Source organism: Erythrolamprus reginae, chromosome 4 (genome assembly GCF_031021105.1).
Source record: "Erythrolamprus reginae isolate rEryReg1 chromosome 4, rEryReg1.hap1, whole genome shotgun sequence".
Taxonomy (NCBI): Eukaryota; Metazoa; Chordata; class Lepidosauria; order Squamata; family Dipsadidae; genus Erythrolamprus; species Erythrolamprus reginae.
Window position 1 is genome coordinate 70,877,114 of NC_091953.1, and position 19,304 is coordinate 70,896,417.

The 19,304-nt window shown below is 36.3% G+C and overlaps 1 protein-coding gene across 1 annotated transcript in view; it reads left to right on the plus strand.

Moving 5' to 3' along the window:
• The window catches only part of CFAP47 (cilia and flagella associated protein 47), a 1,022,460-nt gene that overhangs the window by 150,538 nt on the left and 852,618 nt on the right, over positions 1-19,304 (plus strand). The window contains exon 21 of the mRNA XM_070750589.1: positions 9,373-9,467. Within this exon, the coding sequence (XP_070606690.1) occupies positions 9,373-9,467 (95 nt within the window). The remainder of the gene's footprint in view (positions 1-9,372; positions 9,468-19,304) is intronic.

Genomic DNA, 19,304 nt, shown 5'->3' on the forward strand with positions numbered 1-19,304 from the left:
ATATAAGTTTGAGGGAATTGATAAAATTGTGTAATTATTTAATATTGATTAACATCTATAAGTAAGGCATAATTTTGACTATAAGTTTATGATATTGTGGAAAAACTTAAGAAGCTCATTAAGTATGACTAGTATAACTACAACAATGAAGACCACCAAAAAGCAAAACATAGATTCACCAATACATCAAAAGACATTAGATACTATGTTAACAAAAGATAAACCAGGCTCTGCAACTAGCCTGCAATCAATACAAGACATGATAATACAACTACAAGATACAATGACAAAAGCACTAGAAGGCAACAGAGAAGAAGCTAAAAAACAACATGAAGAATTAAAGACAGAAATGGGAGAAGTGAAAGAAAAGATCAAGGGAATTGATGAAAGAATAGTAGATGTGCAACAAACATTAAAGGAAAATGTACAAAAAATAAAGGTAATAGAAGAGAAGGTAGAAAAGGTAGAAAAGAAGGTAGAAAGGATAGAAGAGAAAAGTGAGATGCCAACCAAAAATATGGACCAATCTATTGCACAACTGGAATTAGACCACTCCTCGTACAGTTTATGATTTCAAAATATAATCGAAGAGAAAGACGAGAATGGAGGCGAAAAAATGAAAGAAATTTTAGCAAAAATCCTACATAAAGATCAACAAAAGATGGCACGGGAAATAGACGAATTATATTGTGTACATACGAACTATACAAGAAGGCACCATCTACCACGGGAAGTACATATTAAATTTACCAGACAGATAACTAGAGATAAAATATATAAATGGTCCCGCAGCCAATCGATAGCCTATAGAGGGAAAGAAATAATAATTCTGAAACAAGTGCCACATAGGATTCGTGAAATCAGAAAACAATATCACTTTTTGGTGAGAAAACTGATCCATAGGAATGTAATGTTTAGGTGGCTTCTACCTGAAAGGATGATGATATCTTGAAAAGAAAGTTAGAATAAACACACTAGAGGAAGCAAGACAATTCTGCGAAGAAAATGATTTACTTTGTGAAGAACAAGTCAGTAAAGAAAGTAGGGGTAGTAGAGAGGAATTGGAGACAACAAGTCGGGAGGAGGAAGAATCACTTGAAGAAAGAGAGAGACTAAGGGTGGAAGGAAGAAGACAGGAACAAAAGGAGGAACAATGGGAGAGAAATCTAGGAGAAACAAGGAACCGGAAATACTACCAATAATTAATGTCAGAAGATATAGGAATAATAACGATCAATGTAAATTGACTCAATAATCCTAATAAAAGAAGATTAATATTTACAAAACTAAAAAAATTTAAAATGGACGTGATTACTTTGCAAGAATTACACATACGTAAACAAAATGTAGATCTATTAGAGAATAAGAAATTAGGGACACTTTATGTTTCTCTAGCAGACAAAAAAAGGGGGGGTAGCAATATATGTGAAAAAAATGATTAATTCTAAAGAAATATATAAACATATGGAAGGTAGAATTTTAATAATAGAATTGGAAAAGAATCAGAAACCCCTAACATTAATAGTAATTTATGCACCGAATGAGAATCAATTTGAATTTTATAAAAAACTACATGAAAAAAGTATTGAATTAGATTTGGAAAATATAATTTTGCTAGGAGATTTTAATGCGGTATCAGGTAAGAAATTAGATTACAAAGGGAATAGAAAAATTAAAAAAAAGAAAAATCTCCCCAAAACCTTTTGGGATATAGTTAAAGAGCTAAATTTGAAAGACTCTTGGAGAGAAAAACATGATAAAGATAAACAATATACATACTATTCAAATCCACATCAGAGTTGGTCTCGTATAGACATGGTATGGGCAACATATAAAAATTATAAAAATAGAAATAGAATCAAATACCTGGGCGGATCATAATTCAATATCACTAATTTGGAGAAAGGAAAATAACAAAAAACAAATAAAATGGATCATGGATAGAAAAATAATAAAGGAAAAGCAATACATTGAAATGTTAGAGAAAGAATTACAAATATTTTTTTGAAATAAACAAAACTGAAGACATTACACCACAAACACTCTGGGATACGACAAAGGCTTATATATGAGGTCTAACAACATCATAAATGGCAATGAAACATAAACAAAAAAAATTAAACAGGAAAAATTGGAACAAGAATTAAAACAAATAGAAACAGAATTACAACTAAATCCAAAAAGTAAAAAAACTAAGGAGAAAAAAGACCAAATTAGACATGCAATTAACCTCTTACATCAGGAAGAAATAGAAGATAAAATTAGAGCAGCCAAACAATTATATTTTGAGCAAGCCAACAAAACAGATAGATAGCTAGCACATAAATTAAGAAAACAAAAAGAAAGAAAAATTATAGACAGACTGGAAGATGAACAAGGCAATATAAAATATGATAAAGACGAAAAGAAAAGAATAGCAGTACAATTTTATAAGAAACTATACACGCATGAAGAAGTAAAAAAGGAAGAAATAGAAAAGTATATCGAATTATCAAATATGAAAACATTAACAGAAGAGCAACAACAAGAATTATATAGACCAATTACCTTAGTCAAATTGCAGGAAGCGATAAAACAACAAAAAAATAATAAAGCAACAGGCATGGATGGTATACCAGTAGAACTATACAAACAAGAAATAAAAATATTAGAAAATAATATGCTGGAAATCTACAATCAAATAGCCCAAGACGCAAAGATACCCCAAACATGGTCAGAAGCGTTAATATCACTTATATCCAAAACAGAAACAGAAAAAGAGAAAATCCATAATTATAGACCCATATCTCTATTAAACACAGACTATAAGATATTTATTACAATTTATGCAACAAGGTTAAAAAAAAATTTGAATCAATTAATACATTGAGACCAAAATGGTTTTCTCCCCAAGAGGCAAATTAGAGACAATTTGAGGATAATAACAAATGTATTAGAATATTATGAGGAACACCCTGAGAAACAGATGGCATTGGTTTTCCTTGATGCCTAGAAGGCTTTAGATAATGTAAATTAGACATTTATAACACAAATAGAAATGATGAAATTTGGCCAAAACTTTATAAATTTAATAAATACAATATATTCTAAACAAAATGCTAGAATTATAATTAATGGAGAGCAGACAGAAAAATTTGCAATTGAGAAAAGAGTAAGACAGGGATGTCTTATTTCTCCACTTCTGTTTATATTAACAATGGAAACATTATTAGTAAAAATAAGAGAAAATGAAGAAATAAAAGGCCTAAGAATAAGAAAAGAAATCTACAAAGTCCAAGCCTTTGCAGATGATTTGGTATTTATAATTGAAGAACCATTGATGACTGCACCAAAACTGATCAAACAAATTGAAGATTTTGGCGAAGTAGCAGGACTTAAAATAAATAAACAAAAAACAAAAATTATAACTAAAAATTGTACAAAAAAACAAATAAAACATTTGGAACAGATTACTAATATGCAAGCAGTTAAAAAAGTTAAATACTTGGGAATTTGGCTTACAGCTAAAACAGCGACACTAAAAGAAAATAACTATACAAGTTTAATGAATCAAATTAAAGTGGACCTAAAAAATTGGCGAAGTTTACAACTTTCATTAGTACGTAGAATCAACTTGATTAAAATGAGTGTCCTGCCCAAGCTCCTCTACCTCTTTCAAACAATCCCAATAAATCCAGATAAAAATTTCTTCAAAGAATTGGATAAAATAATATTAAATTATATATGGTTAGGTAAAAAAAATCAAGAATTAAATTAAAGACACTACAATATGTGAAAGAAAGCGGGGGTTTGGGACTAACAAATTTTAAATTATATTACTATAAAACATCATTAACGTGGATTAAAGAATGGATTATGCTAGAGAATAAATGCATACTGACTATAGAAGGTCATGATCTATTATTAGGTTGGCATGCCTATCTCTGGTACGAAAGAGACAAAACACATAAATATTTAAAAAAACATATACTAAGAAATTATCTTATCCAAACATGGAAGATAATAAAAAAACAATATACTAAGGTACCAGAATGGGCTTCGCCAATAGAATTAACATATCACCCAAGTTTAATCAGGCCCCAAAATACAATTAGATATAAAGAACTGTTAGATCAACAAACAAATATAAAAACAAAGGAAGAATTGGAACAAAACGGCAAATTAATAGATTGGTGGACATATTTACAATTAAAAGATGCATACCAAAAAGATAAAAGGGAACATTGTTTCCAGGTGGGGAGGGGTGATTTGGACAGGACACTCCTAAAAGATGATGAAAAATTAATTGGCAAAATATATAAATTCTTGCTGGGGAATGAATTTTGGTTACACACTTGAACTAGAAAAATGGGAAAAATTATGGACCAATAATTGGCAGATGACAAAATCGACTGCATTCAAGGAAAACCAACTAAAAATGTTTTACAGGTGGCATCTACCACCAGAAAGACTCTCAAAAATGTTTCAAAAAACTTCCCCATTATGCTGAAAGTGTAAAAAAGAAAGAGGCACATTCTATCATCAATAGTGGACATGTGTACAAGCAAAAAATTATTGGAATAAAATAACAGATTGGCTAAAATAAATAACAAAGGAAGAATTTGAAAAAAACCCAGAATTATATTTATTGGGTATTTTTAATTAAAAAATGAAAAAAGAGGTAAGATATTTAGCTATACACATATTAACAGCTGCTAGGATAGCATATGCCCAGAAATAGAAAATAGACAAAACACCAGAAGAAAATATAGTAATTAAAAAAAATATTGGACTGTGCGGAGATGGATAGGATGTCCAAAAAATTAGAGAGAAAACAAGATTCAGATTATTATAAAATATGGGAGAAGTTCTACGATTGGCTAAAGGAAAGAACAATGGAGAAATAATTAAAATTCAAGCAAAGCAACACGTCAAATAAAAGAATTAATATTAAGTGAAAAAGGAAAATTCTCTGATCGAACATTCAAAAAAGAAGTGGGGAAGCTTTCATTTCCCAAATGTTGTATGTGTTCTGTCTGGGTGCCCCCAGACTTCAACACCAACTGGAAAAAGCAGCCAGACACGCTGGTAAAAGCAAAAGCACTTTATAGTTTGAAAAATAAACACAGAGAAAAACCTGTTCTTCCCAACAGGCAGGCTATGAGACTTCACAGCAGAGTCCTGATGGCCAGACAATACAGCAGACTTCTTGCTGGCACACCCACCACTGTAGAGAATAAGACCCACACCTTTCCCCCCCAAGGTTTCAGTATTCAAAGTCACAAACCAGAATTCCAAGACGCCAAAGATCACAGCCAAGTCCCAGGACTCCCAAAGATAATACTCCACAAGCCAGGAAGGGTGGGTCTGCCTTTTCAGCCTTTCCAGAGAGCACCACACCCAAACCCAGCTGTTGCCTCTTTAGTGCTGAAAGTACCTGGCTAATTGTCCCCTTCGTTGTGTTGCTCTTCTCTGCCGGAGATTGATGATTGCTTGTGCATTTTCATCTAAGGAATCCAGGCTGCTTGCTGGGGAGAGCTCCCCCTCGGGGGACTCTGGCTGTCCTCCCTCTCCCTCAGCCTGAGATTCCTCCTCCCCGTCTGCCTGAACCTCCTGTTCCTCATCCTCCCCCTCTGAGCAGGAAGCTGGCAGAGGATCAGCCGTTCCCTGAGGGGCCTCAGACGGAATCACAACAGTATGTATATGTTTTGTTTATGTCTTTCTTTTCTGTTATATTTGAAAAAAAAGAAAAGAAAAAGAAAAGCTCCCCTCTCAAATGGGGGGAGTGCGGAGCCGGCTAAGGAGTCCGGTCCTCAAATTAAAGCAAGGCCGCAAAGCCCTCGCACCAGGCCTGGAGGCCTATCCAACCCCCCCCTCCGGGCCTAGCAAGACGAAAGAGGGGCAACAGGTTGCTCAAAAGGCCCAGCCAAATCAAGGCCTGCAGCCGATCCACCCCTCGCTTGAGTCTTCTCCCAGTTAGGCCAAACTGGCCCGCAAGGATACCTGCAAGGAGGAAGCTGAGGCCTGCAGGCCCGATCTTTTCGCCCCCCTAAAATGGCCACGCCACGAGGCCAGTCAAAATGGCCACCGCTCTTCAGTGAACACCACCGGGTGTTCACCTGCTCGTTGCCAGGGGCGAAAAGGAAGCCCCAAGCCTGCCATGCCCCCTGGCCAGGCCTGCGCCAATGCCAGGCCTGGCCAGGATCTCGCAAAATACCGCGAGATCCCGGCCAACAAGATACAAAAATATATTTTATTTAAATATAGACATTTATGCATTTATTTAGAGAATTCCATTAATATGTTTATTAGAATGTTCTGTTAAATGTGATGAAGATTAGTTGTAATCCTGCACATATTCTTTTGATGTTCTTACATCCCATAGTAATGATAGTAATACAAACTTGAAAATTACATGGGATGTTCCTTTGTAAAAATGTGGCCACTTTCTCCAGCACCTTCCTCCAAAAGCAAGAACTGGATATCAATTGTCTAGAATAGTTTTGTTTCATTTGGGGTGGGGTGGGGTGAGAGGAAGCTAAAATAGATGTGGTTTAGCTAACAGCTGCCAGAACGCTGTCCACTTTATCAGGCCGAACAAGAACAAACACCTCACATAGGCTCAGTCATCTCCACAGGATTTGCGTCAAAGCCACAGTCCAATTTAGTGTGAATCTGATCAACATTTTCACTTAGATTTTTCACACATTCGTTATAATGACCTTGTAGATCAGAAATTTATATGGCCCGCAGGCTGAATCTGGCCCGTAATTGATCCAGATTTGGCCCGTGGCGTTGCCCCGGAGATGGTGAGGGACCAACCCTTGCTGCTCTTACCGTAGTCCACCCCAGCTGGATGCTCCACCCAGGATGCGCACAGGAGGCAGTGAGTGTGTGGGGGCCAATGGTATCTGGCAGCAGCTCGTCCACCTACTCCCAATGGCCCCAGCAAATAGGAAGCATGGGGAGCAGGCTCGCTGGAGGACAAGTTTGGACCATGGGGGCTGAGTCTAGGGGCTCGTTATGGCAGTGATGGTGACCAGCTGGGCTGCAATCCCACCATCTGTCTCTCTTTGCCCGTGGCTGCAAATATTGAAGTTGGGTGTCCAACAATGTTCCCTCTAATTTTTTTGAGTGTGTGCGGAAAAGTACAGGGTCTGAGCAGGACATTTTCATGCCTGAGCACCTGAATTTTTTTTTCACAGATGTCACCCAAGACAACAACAAAATCAGTGATTGATTTCGCAAAACCTCTTTTGCAGAATGGGTTCAGCAGAACAGCTGTATGGGATTTCAGATTGAGATTGTTTTTATTTTGATGTGTACTTCACACCTAAACAAACAAACAAATAAAAAATATTTTTTCTGATAATGAAAAATATGGGAGATTACTACAGTCTAGTTCCAGCTTTTTTTCTCTCTGCAGCTAACTCACCAGGATTTAACCTCTAGACCACAAGATCTCATTCATTCAGATTGTTGCAAGGAAGAGCCATTTGTTTTTTTTTCTGTTGATCCTGGCAGTGTTCCCTCTAATTTTTTTTTGAGGTGGGCGGAAAAGTATAGTGTCTGAGTGGCAGTTCCTTTCGGGACTGGGCGGCACAGAAATAATAAACAAACAAACAAACAAACAAATAAAAAACCCACCCTTTTTTCCTCAGAGAATTTCAAAATAAAATACTGTACTGTGTGTCTATAACAGTGAGCTCATAATAGGGCAACTCTATCAATATGAAAATGCCACTTAAATAGTTGAGCTAGTTTCAAACTAGATTTTGATTTTCTTTCTCTCTTCCTTACTCCCATTCTTTTTCTTTCTCTTTTCCTTCCTCTCATTTTTCTATCTGTTTCTCTCTCTTCCTCTCTTCCTCTCTCTCTCCTTCCCTCTCACTCTTTCCCTCTCGGCTTCTGGGCAGGTTTGAAAAACTCTGAGTTGATGATGATTTTTAAGTGAGCCATGGCTCACTGCTCAGCTTAGAGGGAACTATGGACCCTCAATAAGGGAAGGAACACACAGCTTAGTTTTTGCCTATTGGTCCCTCCAGGGGTCCTTAAAAAATGAAAAGTGTAAAGAAATTTCCACTGTGTTTTTTTCTTTCCTCAACAAATATCCTTCTGGTATCCCAAATTAATGAGAGAATATTTTTTCAATTTCCACATCCCCCTCCAATAAGAACTAAGGTGGCACTTGAACTCTGCTGGTGATTGGCCCAAAGTCGCCCATTTTCTAAGGCAGGACTAGAACTCAAGTCCCCTGATTGGCTCCAAGTCATCCATTTGACTTTTATTTGATGGTGGCATTAAATCTTCAGTGATTTAAGGGGTAAAGTCCTTCATTTGACTTTGATTCCTGGACCCTCCCCAGGTTCCTTCTGCAGCTGCACCTCCCAGCTGTCATTCAACCCTGCCCTGCTGCCTCTTCCCCAGGTCAGGAAGGGCCAGCGCTGGTAGGCATCTGTCTGAGCCCTCTCCCCTCCTGCCCGTTGCCTTTTCTCCTCCCCAGCTTCGGGACTGGCTGAGCATAGAGGAATGTAGGGGAGGGGGCTGTGGGGATGGCTGGCGGGGGCTCCCTGTGTCTCTTTCCTATTGTCTCCCGGGACACGTTGGGGCCCCAGAGGCTGCAAAAAGCAGCCGGATGACCCTCGGAGGGGGGTACGGACAGAGAAAGCAGGTCTTGGGAAGTTGGAAGGAGCTGAGAGCAGGAGAAGCTGCAAGCAGGTGAGGGCTGCAGAGGGGCAGGCAGACAGGCGAGGGTCTTTGGAGGAGCGGAGGAGGATTTCTCTCCATCCAAGAAGTTAGATGGCGGGAGAAACGGCTCCCGTGGAGGGAGCAGGAGAGGCAAAGAGCAGCAGCAGCCACAGAAGGACAAACTTGGAGACTCTTGGAAGCGGGGAGGAGGCTGAGAGGGACGGGAATCTCGTTCCCCATTGCTGCACCACTCTGTGCGGCACTTGAAAAGTACTGCGCGGAGATTTCTTATTGTGTGCACTCCCGCACACCTTACAAGGAACAGTGGTCTCCAATTAATTTCAGATAATTGTTACTTTATTAATGCATGTACCAAATGTTTTATTTGGCTTTGTGGCAGCTTACGTTCCTTTTTAAACTAGTCATCAAGAAAACCACTCCATGTTCACCACATGGGTCATACTGGAAGCAAGAGGCAAGGGGAATGCGGGCAATGCTAGGGTCCAATAGTGTGATTGGGAGATGACTGCAACCAGATCTTCTTAAATCTTTGAATGCTAGTGCAGACTGTAACAGTCTCTTATTTGTACTGTTGGACATATTTTCTGCCTGCTGTAGGACCTAAATCAGAATAGAAATTTAAGGTACTATTGTAAAAATAAAAGTACAAATAATTGGTAAAATTATTTTTATATTTTCTGATAGATATGCATAATACATCAGAGACATCTCGAGTATATTGTGTGACTATAGAAGCCAATACTATTATGGAATGTTCTCTGAATTTCACACCAAAAGAGGTAAGTTTATATTTTAGTGAATATTTATATCTATTTATATTGTTTTAAAATGTTATTTTCCATCTTCCCTGCCCAAGTCCTGTTGGGCTACCTCATTATGACAGTGTGTGTGTGTGTGTGTGTGTGTGTATTCCTGGTAGGGGTCAGCATCAGCAAGTTGTTGGACAGTATTACTTGGTCTGTTGTATGGATGTTTGATTGGTTCAGGGTGGGGAATTAATGGTGGGTGGGGCATGGTTTTAGGGATTGCTATGTGTGTTGGGACTGGTCTTGAAGCATTATGTGAATTTCATTATACGGGTGAACTGGGCATATGCGAAACTGTTATTTTAGATTTTAATTATTAGATTTGTTACCATGTATTGTTTTTATCACTGTTGTGAGCCGCCCTGAGTCTACGGAGAGGTGTGGCATACAAATCTAATTATTATTATTATTATTATTATTATTATTATTATTATTATTATTATTATTATTATTAATAATAATAATATACGTACAATGACAATAAATTATTATTATTCTGAGAACATTGAGAGGATATGCCAAGATTATATTTTCCTAGTAGAGTCATTCACCATATGAAGATCTCAGGGGCTTCCGGTCTGGAGGAGACCGCAGCGGGATCTCTTTGGCAGCGCTCTGCCTTGAGATCCCTTCTACCCCCTCCGAAGGTCGCAATCGCGATCGGATCGGGCTCGGATGGCCCGATCCCAGAACAGGGGGCTCCCCTTTGCCCGAGGAGCCGTTGCCGAGACTCCGGAGGCAGCGGTTCGCCCCGCAGCTTCGGAGACGGGAGAACCGATCCTCCTTGCTTAGGAGGATCGGCCAGCGCTTTCTCCCCTTACCCAGTGGGAAGCAAGAAAAAGCTCAAGAAGTGAAAGCATTATAATTAATCTGACCGAAAAAGAATACACCAGAGAAAGGACCTAAGGTAAAAAAAAACCCCTCTTTTTGTTTCATGTTTAAAACCAGAAGACTTGATCGCTGCGAAAGTTCTAAGTGAAAGTTTTTTCCTTTTCAATAAGGCGAAGGTGAAAGTTTTTTCCTTTTTTTTTGGATTCATCCGCAAATAACAGCCGGATCTAATTTTTTCACTTTCATTTTTTCCATCTTGAACTTGAACTTTGGAACTTAGAAAATATTTCTTTTTACTTTATGGATTAATAAAATAATTCAAATTTGATATGACTATTTAGAAAATTTAAATTGCTGAAGGAAATTTGTAACGATGATTAGAATTTGTTTTTGATACATCGTTAAAAACATAGTGTTCCGGGCTTAAATTCTGACAGCGGAGGAACACAGCCTTGCTGCCTTTTTTCTCATCTAGTTGTCTTTTTTCACAATAATGAAATAACCCAATAACTAGAAAATAAATGGAAAATAGAAGGAACTGAAACACTATCTATTCAACCTTTCCTTTGGACTATTTACTCCTGGATTAACCTATTTGGATTACTTGCTGAGCGTCTTTGGATTATTTGCTGATTGCTTTTGGATTATTTGCTGAGAACTTTTTAACATCTGCCTTGCTGTACGAATTTTAACCTGACTCCATCTTGGGATTTGCTTCTCTGCTCCTGTCTTGAACTTGGAAAATAAACTGACTCCATTTTAAGCACAAGAAAACTACTAATTTGACTTTCCTTTTGAACTTGAAATTGGAACTAAACATAACTTTATCCTTTGACACTTGGATTTACATCCCTTACTCTTCAGCACAACTACTGGACCTATAAGAAGAATATAAGTATATAATACTGATATTGTGTTTTTTGAATAATTATTCTTTTTTTCCTGATCTCTCTTTGATTCTTTTCTTTCTCTTTTTTTCTGTGCACTGCTATTTTTAAAAGAAACCTGATTTGAAGCATATGCATTGTTAACAAACCTTGGTTCCCTGCTCTATTTTAATTAGCTGAATTAAAATATCACCTCCTTTTTTTCCCTCTCCCCTAGAACAATTCTCTCCACTCCTTTTACTAATTTTCTCTTCTCTCCTCTCTCCCTCTCCTTTTCTTTTTTCATAATTTTCCTTTTCTATGCTCTCTTTTATTTTTTATGAATAGCTAATATTTTTCCTTTCTTTTATTTATCTTGCCCTCCTACCAGACTACTTATTTTTAACTCTTATTTCTCTCTTATTTTTTTTTAAAAAGTCTTACACCTGCTCCTTTTGGCATTGCATATTTAAAGTTTCAAAAATAACAACATACTTTGAATTTTGTTGGTAATTGAATTGCTATATATAGTCATATTTCAAGGGAAATTGTTATCAAAATAGATTGAACAGATTTGGAATTTATAGGAATTCTTTTCCTTTTACTACATATAAATTGAAACTAATTTAAATTAATTTAAACTTCAAACAGTGGATTCAAATTTGACAATGTCAAGTACCTCAACCTTTGTTAAAACGGTTAAAAAACAAACTACAGCAACAATTCCCTCTCCACAAGGGTCACCGCATCCTTCCCCGTCGCACCAGGTGTTAACCATGACTACCAAGGACAAAGACAAAGACAAAACAACGCAGCCTAATTTTGCAACACTACAAGAAACTCTAAATACTTTGAAGGACTTTATGTTTAAATCTCAAGAAGACGCTACCCAACAAAGAGAGGCCATAAAAGAGGATGCAACACAACAAAGAGAAGCTATAAAAGCAGACCTGGCAGAATTTAAAATGGAGATGGCTCAATTGAAAGTTGATATGGGAGAGATGAAAGACCAGATAAAGGAGATCCAACAAACAATACAAGAAAGTGATGACCGAGTTAAAAAAGTTGAAGAGAAATCTGACAAAAATGAAAAAAGAATGGACTACCTTGAAGGGAGAGCTGATGCAAGATACAGAAGATATGATGAATCAATCACTCAGTTGGAGATGCAAAGTGCTTCGTATGGACTACGATTTCAGAATATAAAAGAGGAAAAAGATGAAGATTTAAAAATGACTATGGCCGAAACTATTGGAGGAATACTCCAACAGGATCCCACAGCACTACTGAAAGAAATCGATGAAGTTTACAGAACTTCGAATAGTTACATTCGTCGCCACAACCTCCCAAGAGAGATACACATCAAATTCACCAGAAAAACTTTGCGAGATGACATACTCCATTGGTCAAGAAATGCCAAACTCCAACATCAAGGAGTTGAAATAAAAATATTAAAACAAGTTCCAAGAAGCGTCAGAGAAAGCAGAAGAGATTACCACTTTCTAACTAGAATTTTGATCAAAGAAAATATAACTTACCGTTGGCTTATTCCACAAGGTCTTTCTCTGACATGGCGCTCTACAAGATACAAATTGGAAAATGTAGAACAAGCTATGTACTTTTTTGAAAACAGTGGCATCAGCCGCCTGGACTATACAGATAAGCAACAAGTGGTTGAACAACAACCAGTTCAACAACAACCAGGGGAAAAATTAGCAACCCAGCAAGAAGAAGATCTGGGGGCTACTGCTCAGGTAATAGAGCAGGACCAAGGTGCCAGAAGAGTTCAATCTCAGCGAGAAACCAAAAAACCTACTAAATGACAACAAGTAAGGATTTAAACATCTTTTCTGTAAACGTCAATGGACTTAATGAACCAAGGAAAAGGAAACAATTTTTTTCTAAAATTAGAAATCAAAATGCTCAAATTGCAATATTACAAGAAGTGCATATTAAAAAAAATAACCAAAAATTACTGTTGAATCCCAAAATTGGAAAAATGTATGCTGCATTAGCAGATCAAAAAAAAAGAGGTGTAGTGATGTATGTTGAGAATTCTATAAATTCCAAACAAATATTTAAGGATAATGAGGGTAGAATATTGATTGTACAAGTTGATATTGAACCTAGACCTCTAGCTGTTGTTTCTATCTATGCTCCTAATGAAGATCAAATGACATTTTATAAAAATTTACATCAAACAATAATAGACCTAGCTATTGAAAATGTATTAATAATAGGTGATTTTAATGCTATCGCGAACAGACAATTAGACCATTCAGGGGGGGAGATAACAATAAAAGGAAAAAAAGCAAAAAAAAAAGAAGGAATTTGCTACCTAACACCTTTCAAAAAATGAAAGCGGAACTACTGTTAAATGATATTTGGAGGGAAAGACACCCCCATAAGAGACAATATACCTTCTACTCTAACCCCCATAAAATTTGGACAAGAATAGATATGGTATGGGCACCAAAAATGGTTGCAGAACAAATAAGAGAGGTAGAGATAGATGTTAATACATGGGCCGATCACAATCCAATAGTGGTTTCTATGAGAATGAATAACAAACAGAACAACTGGCGGATGAATAGAAACATATTAAATGATAAGAAATATAAGGATTGGATCGAAAAGGAACTAAAAATATTTGTTGAAATCAACAAAACTTCAGATACCACTCCACAGAACTTATGGGATACAGTCAAAGCTTACATAAGAGGATTAACAATATCCTACATAGCAAAATATAACAAGGAAAACAAATTAAAATATGTACAATTAATAAATGAATTAAAACAATTAGAATTTTTATCGCAGCAACACATCAAGAACAGAGACTTAAAAACAGAAATAAATGTAATTAAACATAAAATTAGAATCATAGAACAAAGCCAAATAACTGAAAAAATTAAAAGAGCAAAGCAACACTATTTTGAACACGCAAATAAACCAGGCAGATGGCTAGCATATAAACTTAGAAAACAGAGCCAATCAAAATTAATTAAAAAATTAGAAGACAAAGATGGTATAATAAAATACGATACAGAAGGAAAGGCAGACATTCTGTATAATTTTTATAAAGATCTATATGCTAAAGATAATGTTAGCGAAGATGAAGTCTTTAACTACTTACAAGCTTCAAAATTACCACAAATAACAGAAGACCAACAGGCCACCATGGATGGACCAATAACAATGGAAGAACTCTTAACAACAATTAAAAAACAGAAAAGCAATAAGGCCACTGGCCCAGACGCCATACCGGCAGAATGGTACAAGATAGAAAATGAAACAATAAGAAACCACATGTTAGAAACTTTCAATCTATGTAGACTTGAGGGTAAGATTCCTAAATCTTGGTCAGAATCACTGACAACTTTAATACACAAACCGGGCACAGACCCAGAAAAAATTAAAAACTATAGGCCCATATCATTATTAAATGTAGATTACAAGATATTTATTGCCATTTATGCAGACAGACTCAAAAGAGTTATAAATGGAATAATACACCAAGACCAAAATGGGTTTCTACCAGGGAGACAAATTAAAAATAATCTCAGAACAGTAATAAACACACTAGAGTATTATGAACAATATCCAGGCAAGACAGCATCTTTAATGTTTCTAGACGCTCAAAAGGCCTTTGATAACGTCAACTGGATATTCATAAAAATGCAATTAAATAAAATGATATTTGGCCCAAAATTTGTTAACTTAATAGATACTATATATTCAAAACAACCAACCAACATAATATTGAACAATAATCGATTACCAACACTTGATATAAATAAGGGAGTTCGCCAAGGTTGTCCTATATCACCATTGCTATTTATTATGATTCTTGAAACTCTATTAATTAAAATAAGAGCGGATCCTAAAATAAAAGGTTTAACTGTAGGAGATGAAACTTATAAAGTTCAAGCCTTTGCAGATGACTTAACGTTCATAATTGAAGAACCGATAACAACAGTTCCTACTTTATTGCAAGCTATTGAACAATATGGAAAGGTAGCAGGTTTAAAGATAAACAAAAGTAAAACACATTTTTAAACTAAAAATATGAACAAAACACAAGAAATTAAATTAGAAAGCATTTCTGGAATAAAGACTGTAAAAAAAGTAAAATACCTAGGAATAAATTTAACAGCGAAAACAATAACATTAAAAAATGATAATTATACAAAATTACTAACAGAAATTAAAAAAGATTTAGCAATGTGGAATAACCTGAAAATATCATTTTTAGGAAGAGTTGCAACAATTAAGATGAATATCTTACCCAAGGTTTTATTTCTCTTCCAGGTAATTCCAATAAATCCAGGGGGAATTTTTTTAAAAACTTCGACAAACCTAGTTAAAAAATTTATATGGCAAGGGAAAAAAGCAAGGATAAAAATAAATTGTCTAGAAGATATCAAAGAAAGAGGAGGATTTGGCCTTCCAAATTGGAAATTATATTATCAGGCTGCCGCATTAACATGGGTCAGAGATTGGATAACTCTAGAGAACAAAAGAATATTAAACTTAGAAGGACATGATCTCATGCTTGGGTGGCACGCATTCGTATGGTACGACAAGGAAAAAAATCACTCATATTTTAAAAGGCACACATTAAGGAAGTATCTACTAGAAGTCTGGAAAGACATAAAGAAAAATCACTTCTTAAATATCCCAGAATGGCTAGCCCCCTTAGAAGCAATAACGCATCCAAAGTCCATAAAAGACAAGAAAATATCTTATAGATATAAAGAACTACTAAACGACCAGATGAAGCTAAAATCTAGGATTAAATTACAAGAAGAAGGGATAATAATAGACTGGTGGCATTATGCCCAGATTCGATCTAGATACCAGAAGGATAAAACTCTTTATATTTTTAATAAAAGTAAGAATTTGTTAAGCAATCTAATTACTACCAATCCAATAAAAATGATAGGGAAAATATATAAATTCCTCATTGCTCATAAAAATATAGAGTTGACTTTAAAAGATACTATGATAAGATGGTGCAGAAATATTGGCAAAGAAATAGACATAGAAACATGGGAGAAAGTTTGGATTAATAACTGGAAAATGACCAAATCAGTCTCATTAAAAGAAAACCAAATCAAAATGTTCTTTAGATGGCATCTCCCACCAAATAGGATAGCAAAAATGTTTCCCAAAACATCCCCATTATGCTGGAAATGTAAGAAGGATATAGGAACCTATTACCATCAATGGTGGATATGTGGTAAAGCTAAAATATACTGGAAGATGATCGAGAAAATATTAAAAGAAATAGTAAAGCAAGATATAGATAATACTCCGGAATTCCATTTATTAGGAGTTACCAATCAGACTTACAAGAAAGAAATTCTTTACTTAATTATACACATATTAACTGCGGCTAGAATAATATATGCGCAAAATTGGAAGGGGGGGAAATCCCCAAGGAAGAAGAAGTTATAGTTAAAATATTAGATTGCGCTGAAATGGATATGATGACAAGACGATTAAATGATCAAGAAGATACTAAATTTTATGAAACATGGAACAATGTTTATAAATGGATAGATAAGAAAAAATAAGATATATACATTTATTTTTAGTTAATTTTTTGTATTTGTTTTTACCTAGGTGATAACAATATTAATATTAGTTTAAAGGTATTTTTTGATGATTATTATACAGTAGTTTATCTATAAGTAACATATTAAGAATTTTGGTTTATATACGTATAGTGGTTGAAATTAGTTTAAATGTTTTGTTTGATGAATATGGTATATTAGTATAGTAGTTAACATTACATTTAAGGTATTTTTTGATAACTATGCTATATTAGTTTACGTATAAGCAACATATTAAGAATTTTACCTAATATCTACATTGTATTTAAGATTTGTAAAACCTTAACCCAAAATTACTAGACTTTTTAACATTTAACATATATTCTGATTATGTATTCTTTTTTTTTTGTACTTGAATGTATACTTTCAAAAGAAGCGGGGGAAATACACCCCCACTTTATGTTTAATGTTTGTATGTGTGTCTGTTTATTTTATGAAAATTAATAAAAAAATTGGGGGGGAAAAATGAAGATCTCAGCTGCTCAGCTAAAATAAACAAGCATCTATATCGGCCAGCAGTAGTATAGAAAGATACTGGAGTGACAGTTGCAAATTGATTACTACACAGGAGAAAGCAAAAGTAAACCATGCCTATATTTTTTCCCTCATGGTGTATATCGTAGCCATGTATGGGTTAATCCTGATTGGACTGAGCATGCCAAAGCTTCTTGTGATGTCATTGTTGCTATTCCTTCCCCAGTTTCGTTTTCAGTCGATTTGAGTTGGACACTAACGCTATAGCTCTCTATGTAAACTGTTGGTGTTTTGAGAAACAATTTGACTTTGTTTCATCTCCCAATTGAGAGTTTGTTTAATCTGGGCTGATTGGGAGGTGTTTGTTCTTTGCTGGAAATGGCTTTGCTGGAGGAGGGGAGAGAAGCCTCTGCCCAGCTCTCAAGGGGCCAGACAAAGCATGCTGTGAGATTGGCTTCTAACAGAGCGATCAGAGCGCTTTGGCTTCCGCTTTTGAATAACAAAGCCAGCTGTTTTCAGGCATCAGCTTCTCTAACTAAGTTCATTCACCTTAACAAGCCCAGAATTTCACCTCCTTCACATTAACGGAGTTCAGCCAGTGCCTATCCTACTTCCTTCATTCCTCCTCTGCTCCACGTGGCAAACAGTCGCCATTTTGAATAACAGTTAGGCCTCCAGACATCCAAATAGCGCTCCAGGGTCCTTGTGGCCTTCAGTTGTGGCCTACAGCCTGTGGACCTCTCCCTCCCTGGTTATCCAGATTCCTCCCACTCTAAAGTATCATTATTATTTTACAATAAAAATATTCAATAAAAATAAAATAATAAATGAAAATAAATCAAAGCATCCCAGTGCTACTGACCATCTCAGAAGAGTCTTGTGCACCAATGTCAGCAGTGTGCCATGCCCCTAGACCACTGCACCAACAGCAGGTGCAGCCACCCCCCCATGATGTGGCACCCACTCTTCTACCAAACTAATTGCTACCAACAGATACTTACCTGCTTGAGATTCACCACGTCCCTGTGGCATGGCCTTCATTATCATACCTTTTGAGAGCAGACCATCTTCTGGGCCTACACTCATTTATATTTACATTTACATTTGTAACATATTTTTACTGATAATGAAAAGGAAGGGAGACTACTATAGATCTATTTTGGGCTTATTTGCCTTCATCAAGAAGCCACACCCTTAGTGGGATTTGAACCTGGGGCCTTTGCCTTTAGGCTACAGGCTCATTTCCTGTATCAGCTTGTACCAGGAAAGGGTCATGAGTGATTTTTTTTTGGGGGGGGGGGTGTCGAGTCAGCCTCGTATATTGAAGGAACATCACAGCTCTTTTTGTCTCTCGGCCCCACCAGGGGCCATATTCCAAGGCAGATACGTTTTTTATAGCCGACAAATATAATCTATGTGTAATATATTTTTGTTCATAATGAAAAGGAAGGTAGACTACTATAGATCTATTTCAGGCTTATTTACCTTCATCAGGTAGCCATACCCTTACTGGGATCTGAATATACATATACATATACAATATTATATATGTTTTTTGGAGATTTTCATGGGTATAGATATGTAAGGTATGTAGATCTTGGCATACTTGGGTCTTTTCCCGTGTAAGGTTGATAGAATCCTGGAGATGGTTCGACTAGGTCCCACTAGGCAGGTCTTCAGGCAAGTGCTTTTGGCTTTGTGCTTGGGTGAACAAAGCATGGTCTGAGCTGCCGTCCCTGTATAAATACTGGTGGGTGGGTGTGGAATGCTGGCTCTGCTGCTGCTGTGTTGAAACATCCTGATTAGTTGCAGTTGATGTCTGCAGACTAGTCAGCTGTTTTGTAATGTATGTCTGTGGTGCAACATCCCAGGTTTTTGTTTGGCTCTGAGTTTCTGGCCTGGCTATGTGTTTATGGCTTGTGTCAGTTTTCTTTGTGTCAGTGTGTCAGAAGGGGGATGCAGCAGTTGGAGGCGCCATCATAGTTTGGCTGTGATGTCACTTCCAGGCAGTAAAAAGCAAA